This window comes from Ostrea edulis, chromosome 8 (genome assembly GCF_947568905.1).
Source record: "Ostrea edulis chromosome 8, xbOstEdul1.1, whole genome shotgun sequence".
In the NCBI taxonomy this organism is placed as follows: Eukaryota; Metazoa; Mollusca; class Bivalvia; order Ostreida; family Ostreidae; genus Ostrea; species Ostrea edulis.
The window spans coordinates 59,826,500-59,846,867 of NC_079171.1; the positions used below are offsets into that span (position 1 = coordinate 59,826,500).

At 34.8% G+C, this 20,368-nt stretch overlaps 1 protein-coding gene and 1 long non-coding RNA gene across 2 annotated transcripts in view; both read right to left on the reverse strand.

Annotated features, from left to right (window-relative positions):
* Positions 1 to 12,828, reverse strand: part of LOC130049763 (multiple epidermal growth factor-like domains protein 10) — a 34,699-nt gene extending 21,871 nt beyond the window's left edge. The window contains exons 1-8 of the mRNA XM_056147746.1: positions 12,822 to 12,828; positions 12,451 to 12,552; positions 9,414 to 9,449; positions 5,691 to 5,834; positions 4,714 to 4,848; positions 2,452 to 2,577; positions 1,062 to 1,100; positions 683 to 947 (exon numbers count right to left, since the gene is read on the reverse strand). Of these exons, the coding sequence (XP_056003721.1) occupies positions 683 to 947; positions 1,062 to 1,100; positions 2,452 to 2,577; positions 4,714 to 4,848; positions 5,691 to 5,834; positions 9,414 to 9,449; positions 12,451 to 12,552; positions 12,822 to 12,828 (854 nt within the window). The remainder of the gene's footprint in view (positions 1 to 682; positions 948 to 1,061; positions 1,101 to 2,451; positions 2,578 to 4,713; positions 4,849 to 5,690; positions 5,835 to 9,413; positions 9,450 to 12,450; positions 12,553 to 12,821) is intronic.
* Positions 12,829 to 14,455: 1,627 nt separating this feature from the next.
* LOC130049338 (uncharacterized) lies at positions 14,456 to 17,483 on the reverse strand. Its single transcript, XR_008797842.1, has 3 exons — positions 17,340 to 17,483; positions 15,579 to 15,713; positions 14,456 to 15,481 (listed from the first exon to the last, which is right to left on the reverse strand). It is a non-coding gene; the product is annotated as an uncharacterized LOC130049338 (long non-coding RNA).
* Positions 17,484 to 20,368: the final 2,885 nt, after the last annotated feature.

The following is a 20,368-nucleotide window of genomic DNA, read 5'->3' on the forward strand; positions in this document are numbered from 1 at the left end:
TATTCAGGGGTCCGTGTTTGTTCTGCTCTCTTTTTTATTCCTTGAAGGAATATGAGATTAATCGCCGTTCGTCATCTTCACATCTCATGCAAAGTGTTTTGCATACTGTCCACGATAGGATTAACATATTTTGACTACAAATGAGCTCGTAAAAATTGAAATTATTTCATTATCTGGAAAATTAATTGATAGGTAGGAACTTAAACCTCCCTATCGAATAATATCCCCTAAACACGGAAACAACGGGAAATAATATCTTAGGGAACGTATCATGAGCTGGAGGCAGGTCTTTAGGAACGGTCCATTTGAGAATGAGAATTATGCGATTGATCACTGTTCGTTATCGTCACCTTTCATGTTTTATATCATATTTCATTTCTGCAAATGAAAAAAAAGCATACAAACTCCATGTACATGCTGTATTAATGTGCAAAGACATGGATGCTTTTTTTATTACAGCTGAGTAACAAAAGTGAATATAACTCCCATGATTCATTGTTAAACAAATGAAAACACTGGAGGATAAAGATATGTCATATCCAGAGATAAGAATGTAATAGTTTAAAAACATCAGGTGTGTATGGTTCAAGATTGTAGTTGTATTATCGTCGGGGGTACATGCATGTTATACATGTAATTCCCTTGCTATCGCAGTGTAGAGTTAATGTAGCTTGAGTCTGACGCATGTCTCTCCTGTGGAGGTTGGTCAGCAACAATGGGTGGCAGTTCTTGGTACTCATCCGTGTCCCTGACGCCAAGTTTATCGTAATCGTGTGTTTCCTTCATTTCTATATGATTAACAAAGTTTTGTGGCGGGTTATTGTCATGTCGTTGAGAGGGTTGCTGTCTATGTTTTCGAAATTTATATACTAGAACTATAACGGTTATGGTGAAAAGTGTTGATAAGACTCCGATAGCTACGTATAATCCAGTGACGGGACTTTTGTCTGAGAAGAAAGATTGTAAACGAATCATTGAACTGAACTGTAAATCGGTTGATCACACGATTATCAAAATCAATTATATGACAACTGTGATGATAAGATTAACGAGTTTCTTACCACTGTTTGTGAAATCTTGACTATCCAATTTGGACGATACTAGAGATAAAAAAATAAACAAAATACTTAATAGCATGCGAGTACATGTGTATATCTTATACGAAAGTTATTTGTCGTTTCTGAATTGGTGATTATTCTCATTTTTGTTCAACGACAGGTTCCGAAAAGTGAGATGCAAATAACAGCTGCATCGAAATATATATCAAGGTTTTCTTATTAGATTTTCTTATTAGATATTCAGGAGTTAAATCAATTTGATGTGTTTATATGATTTGCTATAGCTGCTGATTTCTCCTATATAGCCCAACCAAACATCCGTGTATCAGAATGTGGAAATTTTTTTCTGCTGAATTTCAAATACCGTTGAACCCTTGTTAGGCGTCATAAGGTAATTTGATTGATATAATTTTTTTTATATATCTTTTATCATTTTCACTATTGTTATTTTATCCCTTGGGTATCAGGGTTAAAAAAGGTCATCAACACCCCCTGCGTGTCGAAAGAGGTGACTAAATCAATGTCCTCTTCGGATTAGACCCCAAAACAAAGGTCCCGTATCACAGCAGGTGTGGCATGATAAAGACCTCTCCCTGCTCAAAGGTTATAAGCGCCGAACATTGGCCTAAATTTTGCAGTCCTTTAAGACAATAATGACGTCTTCAATCGATAGCCATTATCAAATATATCATTGTTGATATTATTGTCATTAATATTAGTATTGTACACATGTTTTCAGAATAGAATGTCTACTGTTTATGATAACAAACAACACGTTATTGATTTTATTGCTTTATTAGCAAAACATGAAGAGTTAAACAGGGTAGATGTCACGAATATACTTACATTTAACAACTGTTTGAAGTTTATATGTTAATACGTGTCACATTTTAAATATATATATATCTATTTTACTTGTTGCAGTTCCATATGCATCACTAGTCTGGCATTTTTTTCCGATGATGTGATATGTATGTTGTATAACACTGATCGAGTTACTTTCTTTTATCTCAACAATAAATATACCATAATTGATATGATTTGATGTTTGTCATGGTTTGATGTAGATACTTTAAACCATAATCTCAGATAATCTCACCAACTTGAAAATGTATGATTTTGTCAAAACAATATTTTTTTTTTATTTCCTAGCTGATTTTTTTTAGATGTCATCAGCGGTAGTTATGCTCATATTTCCGTGATCGTTGATTTCGTAATGACATTATTGAATTGAGCCTGATTGAAAATATCATAGAATGATATTTATTAAGTGTACCTAATGTCCTAGATTTTGATTTACAGGATAATCATATACTATAGTTAATGTTTGCTGGTTTAAAAAAAATCTTTAAATTACATAAAACGATTCATGTAATGAAATCGATCGAAATGCAGACATCTCCCCATCCTTCTTCACAACCATTACGACAAATTCCATTCCCTGTTGAACAAGGACGTCCATCTTTACAATGCCCACAATCAAAGGCACAGTTAGGTCCATACTTGTAAGGTATACACTCTGTAAACACAATCAAACACAGTTAGGTCCACGTTTGTAAAGGGTAAATACAATCAGATGCACAGTTAGGTCCAAACTTGTAAGGACTGCACATTGTAAAAGTAACCAAACACACAGTTAGATCCATACTTGTAAAGGTTACGGAATAAAGATAACGGGAAGGAGGACATATGGCACTCTAACGAAGAAGCTGAATCTGTTTGTGCTATACAGAAGATGATAATAAATATATGCCTGCAACAATTACCTCCGAGTAATGAACTAGGGATTTTTGTAGTCATTTTGGTTTATTCAGTGATCCCTGTTTACACTTTGCTTCATGTTGTGTTCTTTACTCCATTTATATCATTGATCACTGGTCGTTATCTTCACCTTTTGATAAACTCCCAATAATTACAAACCATCACCCACTACTAATACACGATAGGAAACTATCGGAGAATGGTTGAAAAATGTGTTTATCATTCTTTTTATCTTTTCGGATTGAGGGAAGTCTTCAGTGTTTCAGTACCATGACAAGCATTGCTTCCTAGCTTTACAGATATCAGATACAAAATGGAGAGAAAAAAACCCACTTCAAAACGCTCAGGCATATCAATGGAATACCTCGCTGATACATTTAATCATATTATTTTGCCATCCCGTTGATTTTACACAAAACAATTTTAGAAGGAATCAGAAAAACGCAATGAACAGTAACATATGGCTTAACATATATGCGTATAATTTTCTAGTAGGTTTTATCATAACATTTAAATGGCAATCACCATAACAAAACAAATATCATTGAAATTTCTATCCATGTTGTTTTGTACACGGGATGGACAATGTATGACACCGAATTATCTAAGGATATAGAATTACTCACCGGGAGACTGATATGAAAAGTAAGGAACAAATTAAATAAATTTGTGTTTGTGGTTACACCATACCTATTATAATGTATAATGATGTGGGATTGGTAGATATCTGATAATACACATAGATGAACAGTTTTGCAATACGTTTGTATCATCTTACTTAATAATAATTGAGTATACAGACACCATCTCAGGATAAGTTAAAATCACCACATGTTTCTTTAACACAGATATATTTACAAAGTACTTTTGCACGTGGTGGAGATTAGGGTTTTTTGGGGAAAAAATCTTTGTTGATTTTCTTTAAAGCTCAATCGCAAGATTTTCAAAACGATCCCTCTTGTCGAATGGACTTCGTGTTTTCGACACATCTATATCATCGTCGTACTACCATTCACCTACTACATATTATGATCATGATAAGAATACTGAAACTTGTCGCTATGGTTTATCAACAATGGATGTTTTACCATCAATCTAGGACCACTCCAATTTTTTGGAAATAGCCTCCAAATCTCCGTTTGTTTACATCATTGACATACACAGTACACCATAATAAATATACAATTATGCGCATCTCAGAATAGGTTATCAACATATACATGTTGTAGTTAAACTGCAGCACACAATCTATAACATATTCATATAAATATCTGAAATTTATTATTGTGTGAGTTGGTATTAAAGATTTAGACGTGCATATAAATATTGTACATATTATGAAAATATGTTGAAACTCATTCTTTATAGACCATGGAGTAAAGAACGTTAGGTTAAATCAGTTAGAAATAATATCTCTAAAAGAAGCGTAATTTACTTCAATGAACAAAAAACTATTTTATCAGATATTATGAAGATATTGTGGACTTTAAAAGTTGGGTTTGCGCAGATAAAGCACGCGGGGTTCGTGCCTCAAATTTTATAAAACAGTATCCGCCTAAAAACAACAAGGAGTGTGTTTGTAAATACGAATCTGTATTATCAGCAATTTAATAAAAAGCTGTTTTCCTTAGGCATTTTTGGAAAAAAAATGTATATGGGTGATTAAACAAAACAACAAACGGAGCATTCCCGTGGTACCAGTCAAGTGACACGCATATTTGACGTCCTTTATTCCATGCCAAGGATATACATAAGCAAAGTAGGCCATATTTTTGTTTTATAGGATTTACTTCGACTCAACTATCGTCGTACTACCATTCACCTACTACATATTATGATCATGATAAAAATACTGAAATCCGTCGCTATGGTTTATCAACAATGGAGGTTTTACCATCACATCTAGGACCACTCCAATTGTCTTGACATCCTTGTGGACAGTAGCCAGTATCATCTTTACAGATAGTTCTTGATTTACATTTTCCACATCGCTGGTTACAATCACCTCCATACAATCCTGGCCTACAAACTAGAATGCAAAATAAAAAAAAATATATATCGTTTGAAACAGCCTCCAAATCTCCGTTTTTTTTACATCATTGACATACACAGTACACCATAATAAATATACAGTTATGCGCATCTCAGAATAGGTTATCAACATATACATGTTGTAGTTAAATTTCAGCACACAATTCATAACATATATTCATATAAATATGTGAAATATATTATTGTGGTAATTGGTATTAAATATTTAGACATACATATGAATATTGTAAATATTATGAAAATATGTTGAAACTCATTCTTTATATACCATGAAGTAAAGAGTTAAATCAATTAGAAATAATATCTTTAAAAGAAGCGTATTTTATTTCAATGAAGAAAAAATATTTTAGCAGATATTATGAAGATCTTATGGACTTTAAAAGTTGGGGTTGCGCAGATAAAGCACGCAGGGTTCGTGCTTCAAATCTCATAAAACATTATCCGCCTAAAGGAGTGTGTTCGCAAATATGAATCTGTATTATCAGTAATTCAGTAAAAGGCTGTTTTCCTGAGGCATTTTTGGAAAAAAAATGTATATGGGTGATTAAAAAAACCACAAACGGAGTGTGACCGTGGTACCAGTTAAGCGACACGCATATTTGACGTCCTTTATTCCAGGCCAAGGATATATATAAACAAAGTAGGCCTTATTGCTGTTTTATAAGCTATACTTAGAAATCATATATGATTTCTTGCAGGGTGGAGCACCTTAAAGTGTTTCGGGAAAAGAAAAAATGAAATAGATAACTACAGTTTTTTCGTTATGAAATAATCAATGAAGAGAAAATGCATTTCTTAGACAATGACAACGACTTATACTTTCCACCGTTTGGATACGGTCAATGAAATGGTTGTTACATTCGTTTACAAGTAACCCCAATCTACTGAATATCATACCCATTAGAACATCGTTGAGTTGTTCTACTGCATGACCTGTCATCTCTACAATGTCAACAATGATTTCTGTTTTCATTCAACACCCAATGGTTAAAGGAACACACTGTTAAAGAGTGTTCTTTTGAAAAAAAAAACCCACCAAAATTCCTACACTTGATAGTGGACACTGTTATAAAATATAACGACCAAAGTGTCTTGCATTACATGTGTCCCATATTTTAATGTTTAAAGTATCCCAACGTCGTTTCAAACGTGCGGTATTTTGAGTAAGTTCTGGGCTTCCTTGTCGATCTTCCATTGATGAAAAAGAAATTCCACCATTGTATACAACGTTTCAGTCGAGATGTCGTCATTATGGATCACGAGGAATTGGATCGGAAGCGAAGCAAATGTCATATCGATGAATATGAAATCCATTTTATTATAATATACACAATAATTCTGCAAAAACTATATTCAATAGCGCGTCTTAGATGAAAGGTAAATATAACGAACAGCGATCAATCTCATAACTCCTACAAGCAATACAAAACAGAGAGTTGGGGAAACACGGACTCCTGGACACACCAGAGGCAGGATCAGGTACCTAAGAGGAGTATGAATCCCCTGTCCACCGGTCACACCCACCGTGAGCCCTATATCCTGATCAGATAAACAAAGTTACCGGTAGGCAAAATCAGTGTGCCAAGAACGGCTTAATAATCGGTATGATACACGTCAGACTGCATTTGACCCAATGTTAGGTTGCATTGACGAACTAGATCGGTATAACGTTTTTCATAATGACATAGGACGCGGAAGACGACAACGTTATCAATTTGACACCCTGTCTCTCCTTTTAGTTTTTTAGTTTATTGTTATTTCGGATTTCCACACTGTTGGCCTGAGCATCACTGAAGAGACATTTGTCGAAATACGCATCTGGTACATCAAAATTGGTACCGTACCATATTAGTTTTATATTATGACCCCTGGGTTGACACCTCTGCTGCTGGACTGCTAGTCCCAGAGGGTCACTACAGCCCAGTAGGTAAGTACTTCGTTACTAGCTTGAAAATACGTATGCATGTTTAATTACTGTGATACATTTTGGAAATTCATTTCAAAATTAAGGATTAGCTCGCCCTCATGCATAGCTCTGATCCTTAGAAGAATTTGGCTTCAGTCTTTAACACTCTGTTTTTCCTTTTATTTCTTCCAAATTTATTCTTATTTCGGATTTCCCAACTTTTGGCTTGAACATCATTGAAGACACATTGTTTGTCGAAATGCGCATCCGGTGTATCAAAATGGGTACCATATAAGTTTTACATACATATGTCGAGGAAATGTGTTTTCAGAAAAAAAATATTCCTTATAATATACAAAGTGTTTCTACATATATACTATCGACTACGTGCCATGTATTCACATCACCCTTGTCTAGAAGAAAATATAATTTTACATTCTTGAAAGGACTTTCCATAGGAATCGGGCAAAACCGGTACATGTAATTCTAAATTCGTTAAGTTAAGGTATTCTCATTCGGATTGTGCACCAGTTTTCAGTACTTTCCACTTGCGGAAATATCTTCTTCTTTTTTTAAATAGTATCAAAAGTTTACATTCTGACAGTCATACTCAATACTTATCAAACTAATCTCTAAATTGTCGAAATGATTCCCATTCTTAGTATTTTTACCATCGCATCAAGGACCATTCCAGTTTTCTAGCCACCTTTCAGGACAAATTTCAGCTACATTGTGACAAACCGTTTTGACGACAACATTCCGAAGGTAATATGTCATTTTTTTTCACGATTCCACACACTAATATTTCATTGAAGTCAGAGCTAATACGGAATCCGAATAATGAATGCCATAAAACGGCATAGCTTTAATTTGTTGATTTACCACATCAAATTACTATATGATTTGTATGACAATTTGAACATGAATGCTATAAATGCAGCAAGTTGGTTTTTTTCTCAACTGAAAAACAGGAGCGTTTTAAAAGACGATTGTTCCTCATTATACTCTAATGAAAATATATGAATGACATATCGATATAAGTGAAAATGTTTTGTAATATTGTAAAACAATTGATTTTTTAAAAACTCAATACTTTTGATGATACATGCTTGTTTTTTACCATCACGACTGACAAATTGTTACTTAAGCTACTTAGTAATGATCAATGGCTAGAGATCCTTTGATTTGGTCAATTAGAAAACATATGGAGAACTAAAACGAGTTTGCATAGATAAGCTTTGGACGATTTACTGTAGCCATACATTGATAACAACAGAGTGTTGAGCATGACTGGAGAGACATCATCTGTCGAAATGCTCATCTGGTGCATCAAAATTGGTACCGTATAAGTTTTACATTATGACCCCTGGGTCGAGGCCTCTGCTGGTAATAAATATTTAGGAAGAAGTGCTTCCCTCGAAGATATTCCAGAATAATATTTCTTAGTAAAAATGAAATTGCTATTAAGTATCATGCTTTTAAAGAATATGATAAATAAAGAACAATTGCAAAGTTAACTTGTTCAATGAGCCAGCTTTCTACAATATATATCATTTGTCGAAATGCGCATCTGGTGCACCACAATTGGTACCATATAAGTTTTACATTATTCAGAATTACTGCTTAATCAATTTCTCTTTTAATAGTAACTCATAGTGAAACATAACTTCAAAACCTGGTGTATATTCTACCATACGGAATCATGCGGATATACTCTGGCTAGTTGTATTGCATGTAATACAATCATATCCTTATCATTAATTCTGGCTAAACTTTAGTATTAGCGAAGCATGTGTGCTACTTTCATTGAAATTCAAAATATGTGTTCAAAAGTCTGAATGTGTATGTCACAGAGACGATCAGTCAAACGTTTCTGACATCCGTGGATACAAGTTCAGTTTATCTTAGTACATATTGTTGAGTTTACACATTTACCACATGTAGAGGAACAATGCACTCCATACATACCATCCCTACATTCTTAATAAATATTCATCTATTTTAACTTTAATCAAAACTTGACGTATCAAAGATGGAGACATTACAATATAGTTCGAATCTGTTTGCTTTGTCTGGATTTGAAAGTAAAATTTCGATTTTTAATTGATAGCGTTTGATTCAAAATTAATCATAATTTGCATATGCCATCATGAAAAAGCCATGAACATTGCAGATTGAAGATATTCCTTGATATTTCCATTTCATTATATTTGATTAGATATTATAGTTGTATTTACATAATGTGACCGTGCAAAAATCGTCATTACTAAATATGAATAGTTCTATCTGGCACAAGTGATAATATCTGACAGCATCATTCCGTTCTTTTTTTCTATAAATGAGAAAGTTCAATAAAAGTTACTAAGAGGAGCAAAAACGTTTCAAGACCGGACACTGATTTCACTCCAAAACTAGCAAGTGTATCACCGCTTCCACTTCGTATCCAAAAAAGTAAAAATTATTCAAACAAATTACACATTGTAATTTAATCATCGGGACGTTACGACTAAGTACATTACGTATGCATTTTTTTTGGTTAAATCAACGTGCTGGATCACGTGAATATGATGAAAATCCAGGAAGTTATGATAAATCTAATCTAGTTGTCTTAGTATATCCCTGTTGTTGTTTTTTACCATCACATCTGGTACCACTCCAATTCTCCTGACATCCTTGTGGACAGACTCAAGTTACATTGTGACAAACAGTTCCCGATTTACAGTTTCCACATTGCTGGTTACAATCTCCTCCTTAGAATCCTGACCTACAGACTATGGCGTTAAATCAAATCAATTAACAAATTCAGAAATGCAAAATGAACTATAGTATCGAAATAACGTTGCTATAAAGAATACAAAATGATGAGTGGAACATAGATGAACTCCTGAACAAACCAGAGGTGCGATGAGGTACCTAGTAGGAGTAAACATTATCTATTGACCGGCCACATCTGCCGGAGTCGACCGCAAGCGGCCTAAGAATTGATATTAAAGGTTTCAGATAATATTCAATCTGGAAATTAGTATCTAGTATAATTTTTATTGAATTATGTCGAACAGTCATTACCTGCTTTGAAAAGAGCAATGGGAATAAATGTTTTAGTTCTGCAAACCACAAGCGACATTAAGAGAGGTTAAAAACGTTGTGTCTACCACCTTTGGAAAGAATTGATGGCACCCAACATGAGCTGTGGTTTAGATTTGATATTGCCGGTTCATTAAAAATACATTTTCTACCGGTGAGTATAACTATATCATTGTAGATGTTTAAAATATACGGCAAACAATTCTACACTTTATGAGTCCTCCTCGTCACCCGATCCCACCTCGGGTGTGTTCATGAGTCCATGTTTGCCCAGCTATCTATTTAGTATTGCTTGTAGGCGTTATGAGATTGATCACTGTTCGTTATCTTCACCTTTCATTAAGGAGAAAATATTGGTTCTTTGTCATACATGGTGGTTTCTAAACAATACATTTCCAATCGGTTTGCCTTCGAAACCTTTACCAATTGAAATGATGATCATTTTGGCATGAATCTAGAGATTATTATAATCAATGTTGATATTTATAGTACAACTATTTTATAATATAGGGATATTACGTACGTAGTATATGACAGAAAATTGCATCTATAAAACATCAATTTTATAAAATAGGAAGAGCATCAGAAGGATTATTTCATGCCAGCATAGTTTTTTTATGAATCGCTAACGCGCTTTACAAAGCATATTGGCGTTAAGAATCGCAGCTCATATCCTCATATATTATAAAAACTAACATTTATTTTCTTAAAGAAATGCTAGTTTGGATTTTTACAATATATTGCCCTTTAAAGAATATGATTGACCAACATTCCATATTCATCGAACAGCAGTGACACGATTACATGCACAGTTAAATAAAGACAGCAAGAGACAATTATTTTTTAAGCAGAGATGAAGGTAATTTAAACACAGGGAAGTAGATCTCGTTTCGGTATGGTCACTTACGATCACCTATGATTTTAGAGGATAACTATTGACAATGTGACATGGCAAAAAAGAAGATCAAATGGGGATTTGAACAATATTGCATGCTTTTGACTGGTTATCGTCATATTAATGCTATAGGAAATTTGTATCGAATAATTAAGATCAAACTTCCTTGAGATCGACATGGAATCGAATAAGAGTTTAGAGAAAGTGCTAAGAACGGATCTCCTTTGTTCCCGAATACATTCAGTGCTGATAAGAACACCGTGTCATATAACATTGATAATAGTGTCGAAGTGCAACTCGATGTACCAACATATTAAGAAATTCAAAATGTTTCGACAAGTTGTTATTCAAGTACGATTTTACATCCTTGGCCTCTTCCTCTGCGTGCCTGAGACATTGTGGAAACGTATACCACTTATCGCAAGGTACTCTATATTGGGATTATGTTCAGCATTTTAAATTGTTCTATCATTATGTAGAATTAATTACATTGTCATTCTACATGAACTTTGTTGAGTCACGTAACCTTCATTATTTATACACAAAGTTGAACCTATTTTTTTTTTATTAAATTGCTCAATGTTGTTCAATAAAAAAGAGGGAATTAAAAAAAATGAATTTCTTGATATTCTGTTCATCATGTTGGATGATATGAAAAAGCTTTATAGTTGTATGCATCAATTAATGAAAGTTTAGTTATCTTAAAACACAAATTGAGTTCTTTCTACGAATCAAATAGACGACAATATGTTGTCACAGTCAACTACATGTATTTATTCCAAGACGAGGTATTTTATGCACATTCCATCCATAATTTCATTAGAACTGACCAAGTCGGTTGTAGAAAGACTTATCGCAAGGTACTCTACATTGGGATTATTTTAAATTGTTCTGTCGATATGACATAATTGTGATGACCATATTCAAACGTAGAAATATACCATTTTCACTACGTGAAATATCCTTTGCGTTAGAGTAGGCTACTAACGATTCAGACGATGGAACATTGATTTCAAAATTTTCTTAAATAGTCAGCATTTTGCAAATTTTATGGTCATAATGATTATATTTGCTATAAAGTCGTCTTATGATCTATTAAATGTTACCTCGTTCAATGATATTGATTGCTGAATACTGAATTTACCTGATCAAACTAATTATATGGATGTGACCGGTCACTAGTAATGCTTACGCTTTCACTTCTGATGTATGCAGTGGTATTTGCGTGTTTATTTATGACATTAATCTCTGCTCGTTATAATTACTTGTTTATTCACCACTCTTTGATATATTCACCCTTTCTTACTGATAACGTTTATCAACGACATTAAAGTTGATTTAATGTGATAACCAAAACCTTAGTTTTTTATCAGAAAAATGAAAACAATCCACTGGATTGAATGAAATTTGAAAATAGCGAAAAGTGACCAATCTCATAACTCCTATAAGCAATAAAAAATAGATAGTTGGGCAAACACGGACCCTTAGACGCCAGAGGTGGGATCAGTGGGGTAGGAGGGGTAAGCATTCCCTTCCAACCTGTCACACCCGCTATAAGCCCTATATCCTGATCAGGTAAACAGAACTAGGTGTCTAGGAGCTACACTCAAAATGATCAAAATTGTTCATAAAATTTTGAATGAGATATATATACATAATCTTGTATATGTCTTTCAGCCATTGATTTTCACAACCATCATCACATCTTCCTGTTGTTCTGTTACATGAGCTGTCACCTTTACAGTGTCCACACTGGATACAGTATCCATTCAATACGTAATGATTCACAGGGCACACTGTTAAAATAATCTTTTTATTTTAAATTTGGTGTTGTATACTTGCAACGGGATAGCTATGAGACCGAGAATCATGTCATATTCTATTGTGTTCAATTTATCTTCAGTTACTCTATATTGAGGGATAACCATTTGATCCAACGCGAAATGCATTGTATAGAATCTCAAATTAAATATAATGGTTTCAGGTTCCAGTCTTCTCCCCAATCATCCAGTATTCAAAGCTTATTCGGATGATTCAAGACGAAACAGATGTTCGTTATCTTCACCCTTCATCGATACGCATTACACATTATCTCTCTCTCTCTCTCTCTCTCTCTCTCTCTCTCTCTCTCTCTCTCTCTATATATATATATATATATATATATATAAAGCACTAAATAATCACAACTAGGTACTGAACATTTTCGCCCAAGCCCGGGGTCGAACCAGCGACGTACGGCACCCATCGCCTAGCAAGATTGTCAAACCAGTGCGTAAGTCCACTCGTAAGTACGTAAGTACACCCAACCTTACGTTTACCCCTAGGATCTAAACGATACATGTGAAAATCAATTAATTAATATATAAAGCACTAAATAATCACAACTAGGTACTGAAAATTTTCGCCCCAGCCCGGGGTCGAACCAGCGACGTACGGCACCCACCGCCTAGCAAGATTATTTAGTGCTTTATATATTAATTAATTGATTTTCACATGCATCGTTTAGATCCTAGGGGTAAACGTAAGGTTGGGTGTTATAATTGTTTGTTTGTGCTTTATATTAAATATTCTATACAATTGCATCGAGAGATCCACTCTCCTTATAAAATATCTTAAACACTGAATGACACAGCGACTGTGTGGGATTGCATCAGTGTGTATACGTAGCGCTTTAGGAGCATAACAAAGCTTCCTTTCATAGGGAAGTCGTTGTGGCCGAGTGGACTTACGCACTGGTTTGACAATCTTGCTAGGCGGTGGGTTCCGTACGTCGCTGGTTCGACCCCGGGCTGGGGCGAAAATTTTCAGTACCTAGTTGTGATTATTTAGTGCTTTATATATTAATTAATTGATTTTCACATGTATCGTTTAGATCCTAGGGGTAAACGTAAGGTTGGGTGTTACAATTGTTTGTTTGTGCTCTCTCTCTCTCTCTCTCTCTCTCTCTCTCTCTCTCTCTCTCTCTCTCTCTCTCTCTCTATATATATATATATATATATATATATCTGTGTGTGTGTAAGACTCTAAAGTGCGATGGTCGCTCCATAGTACTATGGTCATGCCAAAGTGCGATGGTTTGTTAACGTTACGGACGCCAAAGTGCGATAGTCACACGAAAGTCCGATGGTGCGGAGTTCAGTAACGTTTGTGACGTCATGCCATTGTGATGTCATTCTTAACGTCTTTAAAAAAAACAACAACGAATAAATGCAACACGGACGACAGCAACTGCAAGGTTTACACTGTTGAGGATAGTGAGAGCGGCAAAGTATCTACGTTTAACATAATACAAATTATTTATTTATAATGTTTTGGAAAAACAAAAAAGATATACATTTGATTAATCGATAGATAACGAAAATATACCAGAATCAGGAAACTTCAAGTTCGACATATATTCAACACCTTAATGCATCTAAACAGTATAACGATTTTGTTTCCAACTAAGATTAAACATTCATATTTTGTGTCATTCCCTTTATCGAGATTATATCGACCCGAAGCATTAATCTCAGATTATATGTAAGTACAAAATGTATTATTGTTGTTAGTTAGACAAAGAATTTTCTTTATGTCGTTCAATATGTGTATATCTTCGATGCAGACCAAACTAATTGCTGTGTTGAATTATACATAACGTGTTTAAAGAATGTATTATTTCAGAGGCAAATACAAAAGCGTCGAGAAAAACAATGATATATTTCTATGAGAGACAAACGATACAAAATTGTAAAATTTGACGAAAGCAGTAAATACGTTTCTTCAGAGTGTCTTTCATAGATATAGGTGTAAAATCCCCGTCAAACTAGTTTAAAGTGACATATAGGCATACATGTTCATTAGTGTAACACTTGATGAGTTGACTGGGATTTTCCTTGAATTTTGACACTTGGTAATCCCGACATGTTCTGCTTTACTATAATATTTCTGATGAAATAAGAAAATTCCTTTCTTTTGTTGTGCACGAGTTAATTTTCATGTCCACCTCTCTATCAAAATCGATCCTTTCACTTTGGTGTTCCGAATGATAATAAAAAAAGCCAAAAGACGAATGGTAAACGAACGTTAATTGTACGTTGGGTGCAGGATGAACGCAAAACTCCGAACAATAAGCGCACAGAAAGTGAACGGTGAAAGCACGGATAACTGGCTGTTATTGCTCGTGTCGTTGATCCCCTTAGTGCTAGATTTTAAGTATAGACAAGCTACTGACAAACAAGCTGATGGTAGAGGAGTTCCAACAGTCTCGATTGAAGTCAGCATTTGGCAAATGTCATGGTCGTTACAACGGTCTATTTCGTCTATACAACCTAGCATGGGGCCAAATGCTGCCTGGCGTGTTTGATGCCGATTGTTAGACCGTTCTTGGAACACTGATTTTGACCCCGTTTACCTGATATAGGAGTAGTAATTGGTGTGACTGTTCAACAGGGGATACTTACTCCTCCTAGGCACCTGATCCCACCTCTGCTGTGTACAGGGATCCGTGTTTGCCCAATTATCTATTTTGTATTGGTGATATGAGCTATAATATTGATCACTGTTCGTTATCTACATCTTTTGTTGATGCTAAGAGAATTTTAGTATTACCATCACATCTGATACCATATCAATTCTCCTGACACCCCTGTGTGCAGTTTCCGTTGGCATTGTTACAAACAGTTCCTGATTTACATTTCCCACATTGCTGGTTGCAATCACCTCCATAGAATCCTGACCTGCAAACTAGGATGCAAGAGATATGTTTATTATTGTTCATTGTTATTTGTTAATTTAGTCCTTATCAGTGGACGAGTAAAATATGTATTATTACTAGTAATACCATCACATCTGGAACCATTCCAATGTCCCTGGCATCCTTGTGGACAGAGTCCAGTATCATTGTGACAAACTGTTCCTGATTTACATTTCCCACAGTGTTGGTTGCAATCATTTCCATAGAATTCTGGACGGCAAACTGTATTGTAAAAGGCGATAGTTGATCTAATGGTATATCAGTCTGCAAAGCATATTCAAATTAAATTACTTTATCATTATTAATTTCACTTACAAATACACATTGTAATGTTGTGTATGAAAGGCGATTGATACATTGTTTGTAACTGGATTCAGTTATTAAGCTCACATATATAGCTGTACTACAATTATATCCATGATCATATAAACAGCATAATGAATATGTAGGTATTGATAAATTCATATATTAAATGTAACATCGGCACCTTCTGAAAAGGTGAATATAACGAACATTTACCAATTTCATAAATCATCTAAGAAATGCAATATTAAAATAGATGCGATATAGTTAAGTATTACACCTGTAACTTTTTCAAATGATGTCTTAGATGTTTGATATTAATCTTTAGACGATTTCACATATTAATGTTGACTACGGATTACTCTGTTTACTTGATCACGATAGAGGGCCAGTAGCAGGTCAACACGGTGATTACTACTTCTACGCACCTGATCCCACCTATGTTGTGAGCTGTTATTGCCTTATTCTTAATCTTGCATTCGTTATATAACATATTCACCAAATCAGGTAAAAACATGAATATTTATTTGATTAGTGTAAATGGTATTTGATCCTTCCGGTCGACAGGGGATGCTTACTCCTCCTAGGCACCAGATCCCACCCCTGGTGTGTCCAGTGGTCCGTGTTTGCCCAACTATCTATTTTGTATTGCTTATACGACTTATGAGATTGATCATTGTTCGTTATTTTCGCCTTCCTTGTGACATCTAAAAAAAAATTTCATTTGATCTCGCATGCTTATTTTATTCGGACAATAACATGACATAACACGGTGTTTGGTTCTAGACCACATTTCTTTTAACAACGGCGATTTGCTGGTACAAATCATTATCACAATTGCCTTTTACGAACATGATTTTAATTCTACGTTTGATAATCCAATTCACGTCCAAAGTTCTCATTTCGAAAACGAAATTCTTCAGAACATGTTTCATTTCTAGATACATTTGAAATCCCAGTCAACGGAACGAATACATAGGAGTTACAGTTCCATTTCATACAGATTAGCTATACTGGATTTAAACGTATACAGAAATAGATGCATCCCAGGATCAAGCAACTGCTGTTCCAAGCGACACATGTCAAGGGAAATATGGCTTCATTACAAACGAGAAATCCCCAACTTCCTCTATCACCAATTTCCAAAATTCGTTTATAATATCACTTTTTGTTGGGTTTGTATCTCGATAAGTGTGATGCACAAGAGCGTGTAGTCGATTTTTAAATTGTAAAACGCTACTAATAAATAAGTTGATAATTCAGAAGTTCAAACAGTATTCTTTAAAGTCAGTCAATAGTGCAGCCGGTATAATGAACAAGTTACTGTTGTGTCCATGTTCTCAAATCAAATCTTAGACTGGTTTTCACAAACTATAGAGATACACGGGTCATAGAGAAAGCTACTTCTCTTGATTTCACCTCTTGTTAAGAGGTATGTAGCGGGTCCTCTCTTAGCTTTGTATTTTCCATATTATTTATGAAATTGATATAGTAACTGTTCGCTTTTGTATTTATTCAGTTAATGAATCGAAATCGAACACTTACATGTGTCCCCTATCCATTGTTTGTTACAGCCATTTTCATATCGTCCAGGGTCATCAGTGCATGGTTTAACGCAAGAACTTCAGACTTTCTTTTCGTAACTGCTCACAGGACATTCTGTTAAACCAGTTATTGCTATCAGATGTCATCAATGTGTTTCCTTTTGTTCAGAAATAATCTATAAGAGCACATATTGGTATTCTAAAGTATTCAATATACATAGCGAGAAATAAAATACGGCTTGCACATGGAATCGCAGTTTTTACTTCAGATACCCGGTTATATAGTATATTAGATAATACTCATTCAGCAGCCTTACGTGTAATCCTTCACACCAAACGTTTACAGGAAACAAAATGAATTAAGCTTCTCCATCGTTAAATTCCCGTATGTGTGTAGCAATATCCCATTAGCACATGTGTATGGTGATTATGTCTCTCAACTGACGTAACATAATATGAAGAGTATGATCAATTTTAAAAGCAAGTGGCTGACAAACAAGTACATGAAATCGTCTCGTTTGGATTTCAGAGTTTTGCAAATCATATGTTCGCTATAACGATCTAATTTGTAATTATAAGCTTTCATTTTGTTGAATGCGTCCTAGCGTGTTTCATAATAAGTGTTCTATCCATTTCGATTTTGACAACAAATTACTCCGTTTATCTGATTCAGGTATAGTTTAGATATTAGCTCATAACAGATGTAATAGTTAACAGAAATGTCTCCTTCTAGACACCCAATCCCAATTCAGTTGATTTTAAAAATCGTTTGTCCTTTTCTCCATTTCTGCTTCATAGGATAAATCACTAGCAGTAGGTGCTCGATTCACCAGGTTCTAACATAATATGTAAATATTGACAGCGACTGCTCTTTAGGCAAACGTTCAGCAAATATAAGAGTCAAGGTTCTATCAAGTTGAAGAACATTTACTGCTACAACCCTGAACGTTAAGTGCGTGCATAGTTTCTAAATCTGTGATACTTTACGTACAGCTGGTGGCGTCTCAATATAAGTGAAAAAATAGCAATCAATGGATCAGTTTTTTTCTTAACTATAATCCAACTGGACATGTCATTACTGATAACGTCAAAGGTGAAGATAACGAACGGTATAAAGTTAAATGAAAAGTTAAACTTGTCTCATATCGATTGTTATGCCGTTCTTAGCACCCTGATTTGACTACAGAAACTCTGTTTAATTGATCAAGTTATACGTCTCACGGCGGGTGTGACCAGTCGACATGCGATGCTTACTCCCCTTAGGTACCTAATCCCACCTCTGGTTTGTCAAGGGGTCCGTGTTTGCCCAACTATTTTGTATTCCTTACATGAGTCATGAGATTGATCACAGTTCGTTATCTTCACCTTTCACGTCTAAACATCATCTAAACATCTTTATGAGACTTAAAAAGATTGGCCATTGTTCCTTATATCTACTTTGTTTCTATAAATTGAATTTGTAATAGATTTGTCTATTTCTACGACATTAAGCTATTTTTTTACGGATATTTAGTGACATTTATTGACAGACCAACAGTCAGTTAAAACTAACTAACCATCGTGTCATCCGATAGAGTTCATACCACTTTCATGAGATAAAATGCTACATACGTTCACATGTGTCCCCGGTCCACTGTTTTTCACAGGCATTGTTACATCGTCCATTTCTTCTATCACATGAACTGCCATCTTTACAGTTTCCACAAGGAGCACAGGCTTCCTTAGATACATACGTATTCAGAGCACATTCTGTAAAACCAATGTTTGTCTTGTTTATGATACGGCATTCTCTTTTATCACGAACCAGGGAATACAACAATGTTATACAAAAGACCCATTTGAAAAACTAGATATGGGGAAAGGAAATAAGTAAAACGGATAGGCAAGTTACAATCATCACTTGAAACATGCGTACATGGACTATACATATAAAACAAATCTCAGAAAATAACAATAGCCTCACAATTGTGAAATTCCTGATTTACAAATATAATCTGTATTTGGTGAGAGTAATGTATTTCAAATCATGGTAAAACTAGCAATGGCGAAAAAATGGTTCTGAATAACGAGGTACTCAAATTCTGCAAACGTATTCTAATTCATTTTGGCAGAGTTCTTAGAATCTAAAAATGTGAAAATAAACCCAACCCTTACTTTTTGATATTTAATTATACTGCTTTCTCAAACACCAGGTTCATAAATCGAAAAAACATTAGTGGAAACATCATAGAATATCGCTTACACATTGTACACAATCAAATCCCAAGATAAGTGTATCCAATGCAAAAGTGTTACGTGTGTAGCATAATGAAATGAGGTTTAAATTCTAAACTGCCATGTCCATAATAAATGGCGATGATAAAGTAATATGTACGGAGTCCGATATAAATCGTAAAGAAAATTTTTCATCTTTTTTAATTGCACACGGCGCGTGTGACTGGTCGACATGGGATGCTTACTCCTCCTAAGCATCTGATCCCACCTCTGGCGTGTCCAGGAGTCCGTGTTTGCCCAACTCTCTATTTCGTATTGCTTGTGGGATTTATGGGATTGATTACATTTACCTTTCCTTGGCTTTATTATTTTTTTTTATTTTGTGTGTGTGTGTTTCTTGAGTAATTTTAAACACGTGATACTGTACTTGGATATGGTTACAAACGATCCAATGTTATTTCAGGAAAATATCAAACATCGATTATTTTTGTTCTTCTGTAGTTGATCCGAATTGTTAAGACATCCAAATGCTTTTCATCTCTATAGTCTTTAGTGACCTGCTATTTTTGTAATAGTTATGGTCATTGTTGACGAAATCAATGACTTACGCATTTTCTTAAGTAGATGGTTATTGACTCGTTCCCTCGCACTAACCCTTGACATCAGTAACCATTAAAATGTGGGCTCTTGACGGGATATATTATTGGTTGACAGTCCGTAGCGTGGGACCCATGCGACAACGGCTTTTATAATCAGTCAAACACGAAAGTAAACACGCATGGCGTGGCATCGGCAACATGGTGTAGAATTTGTGAC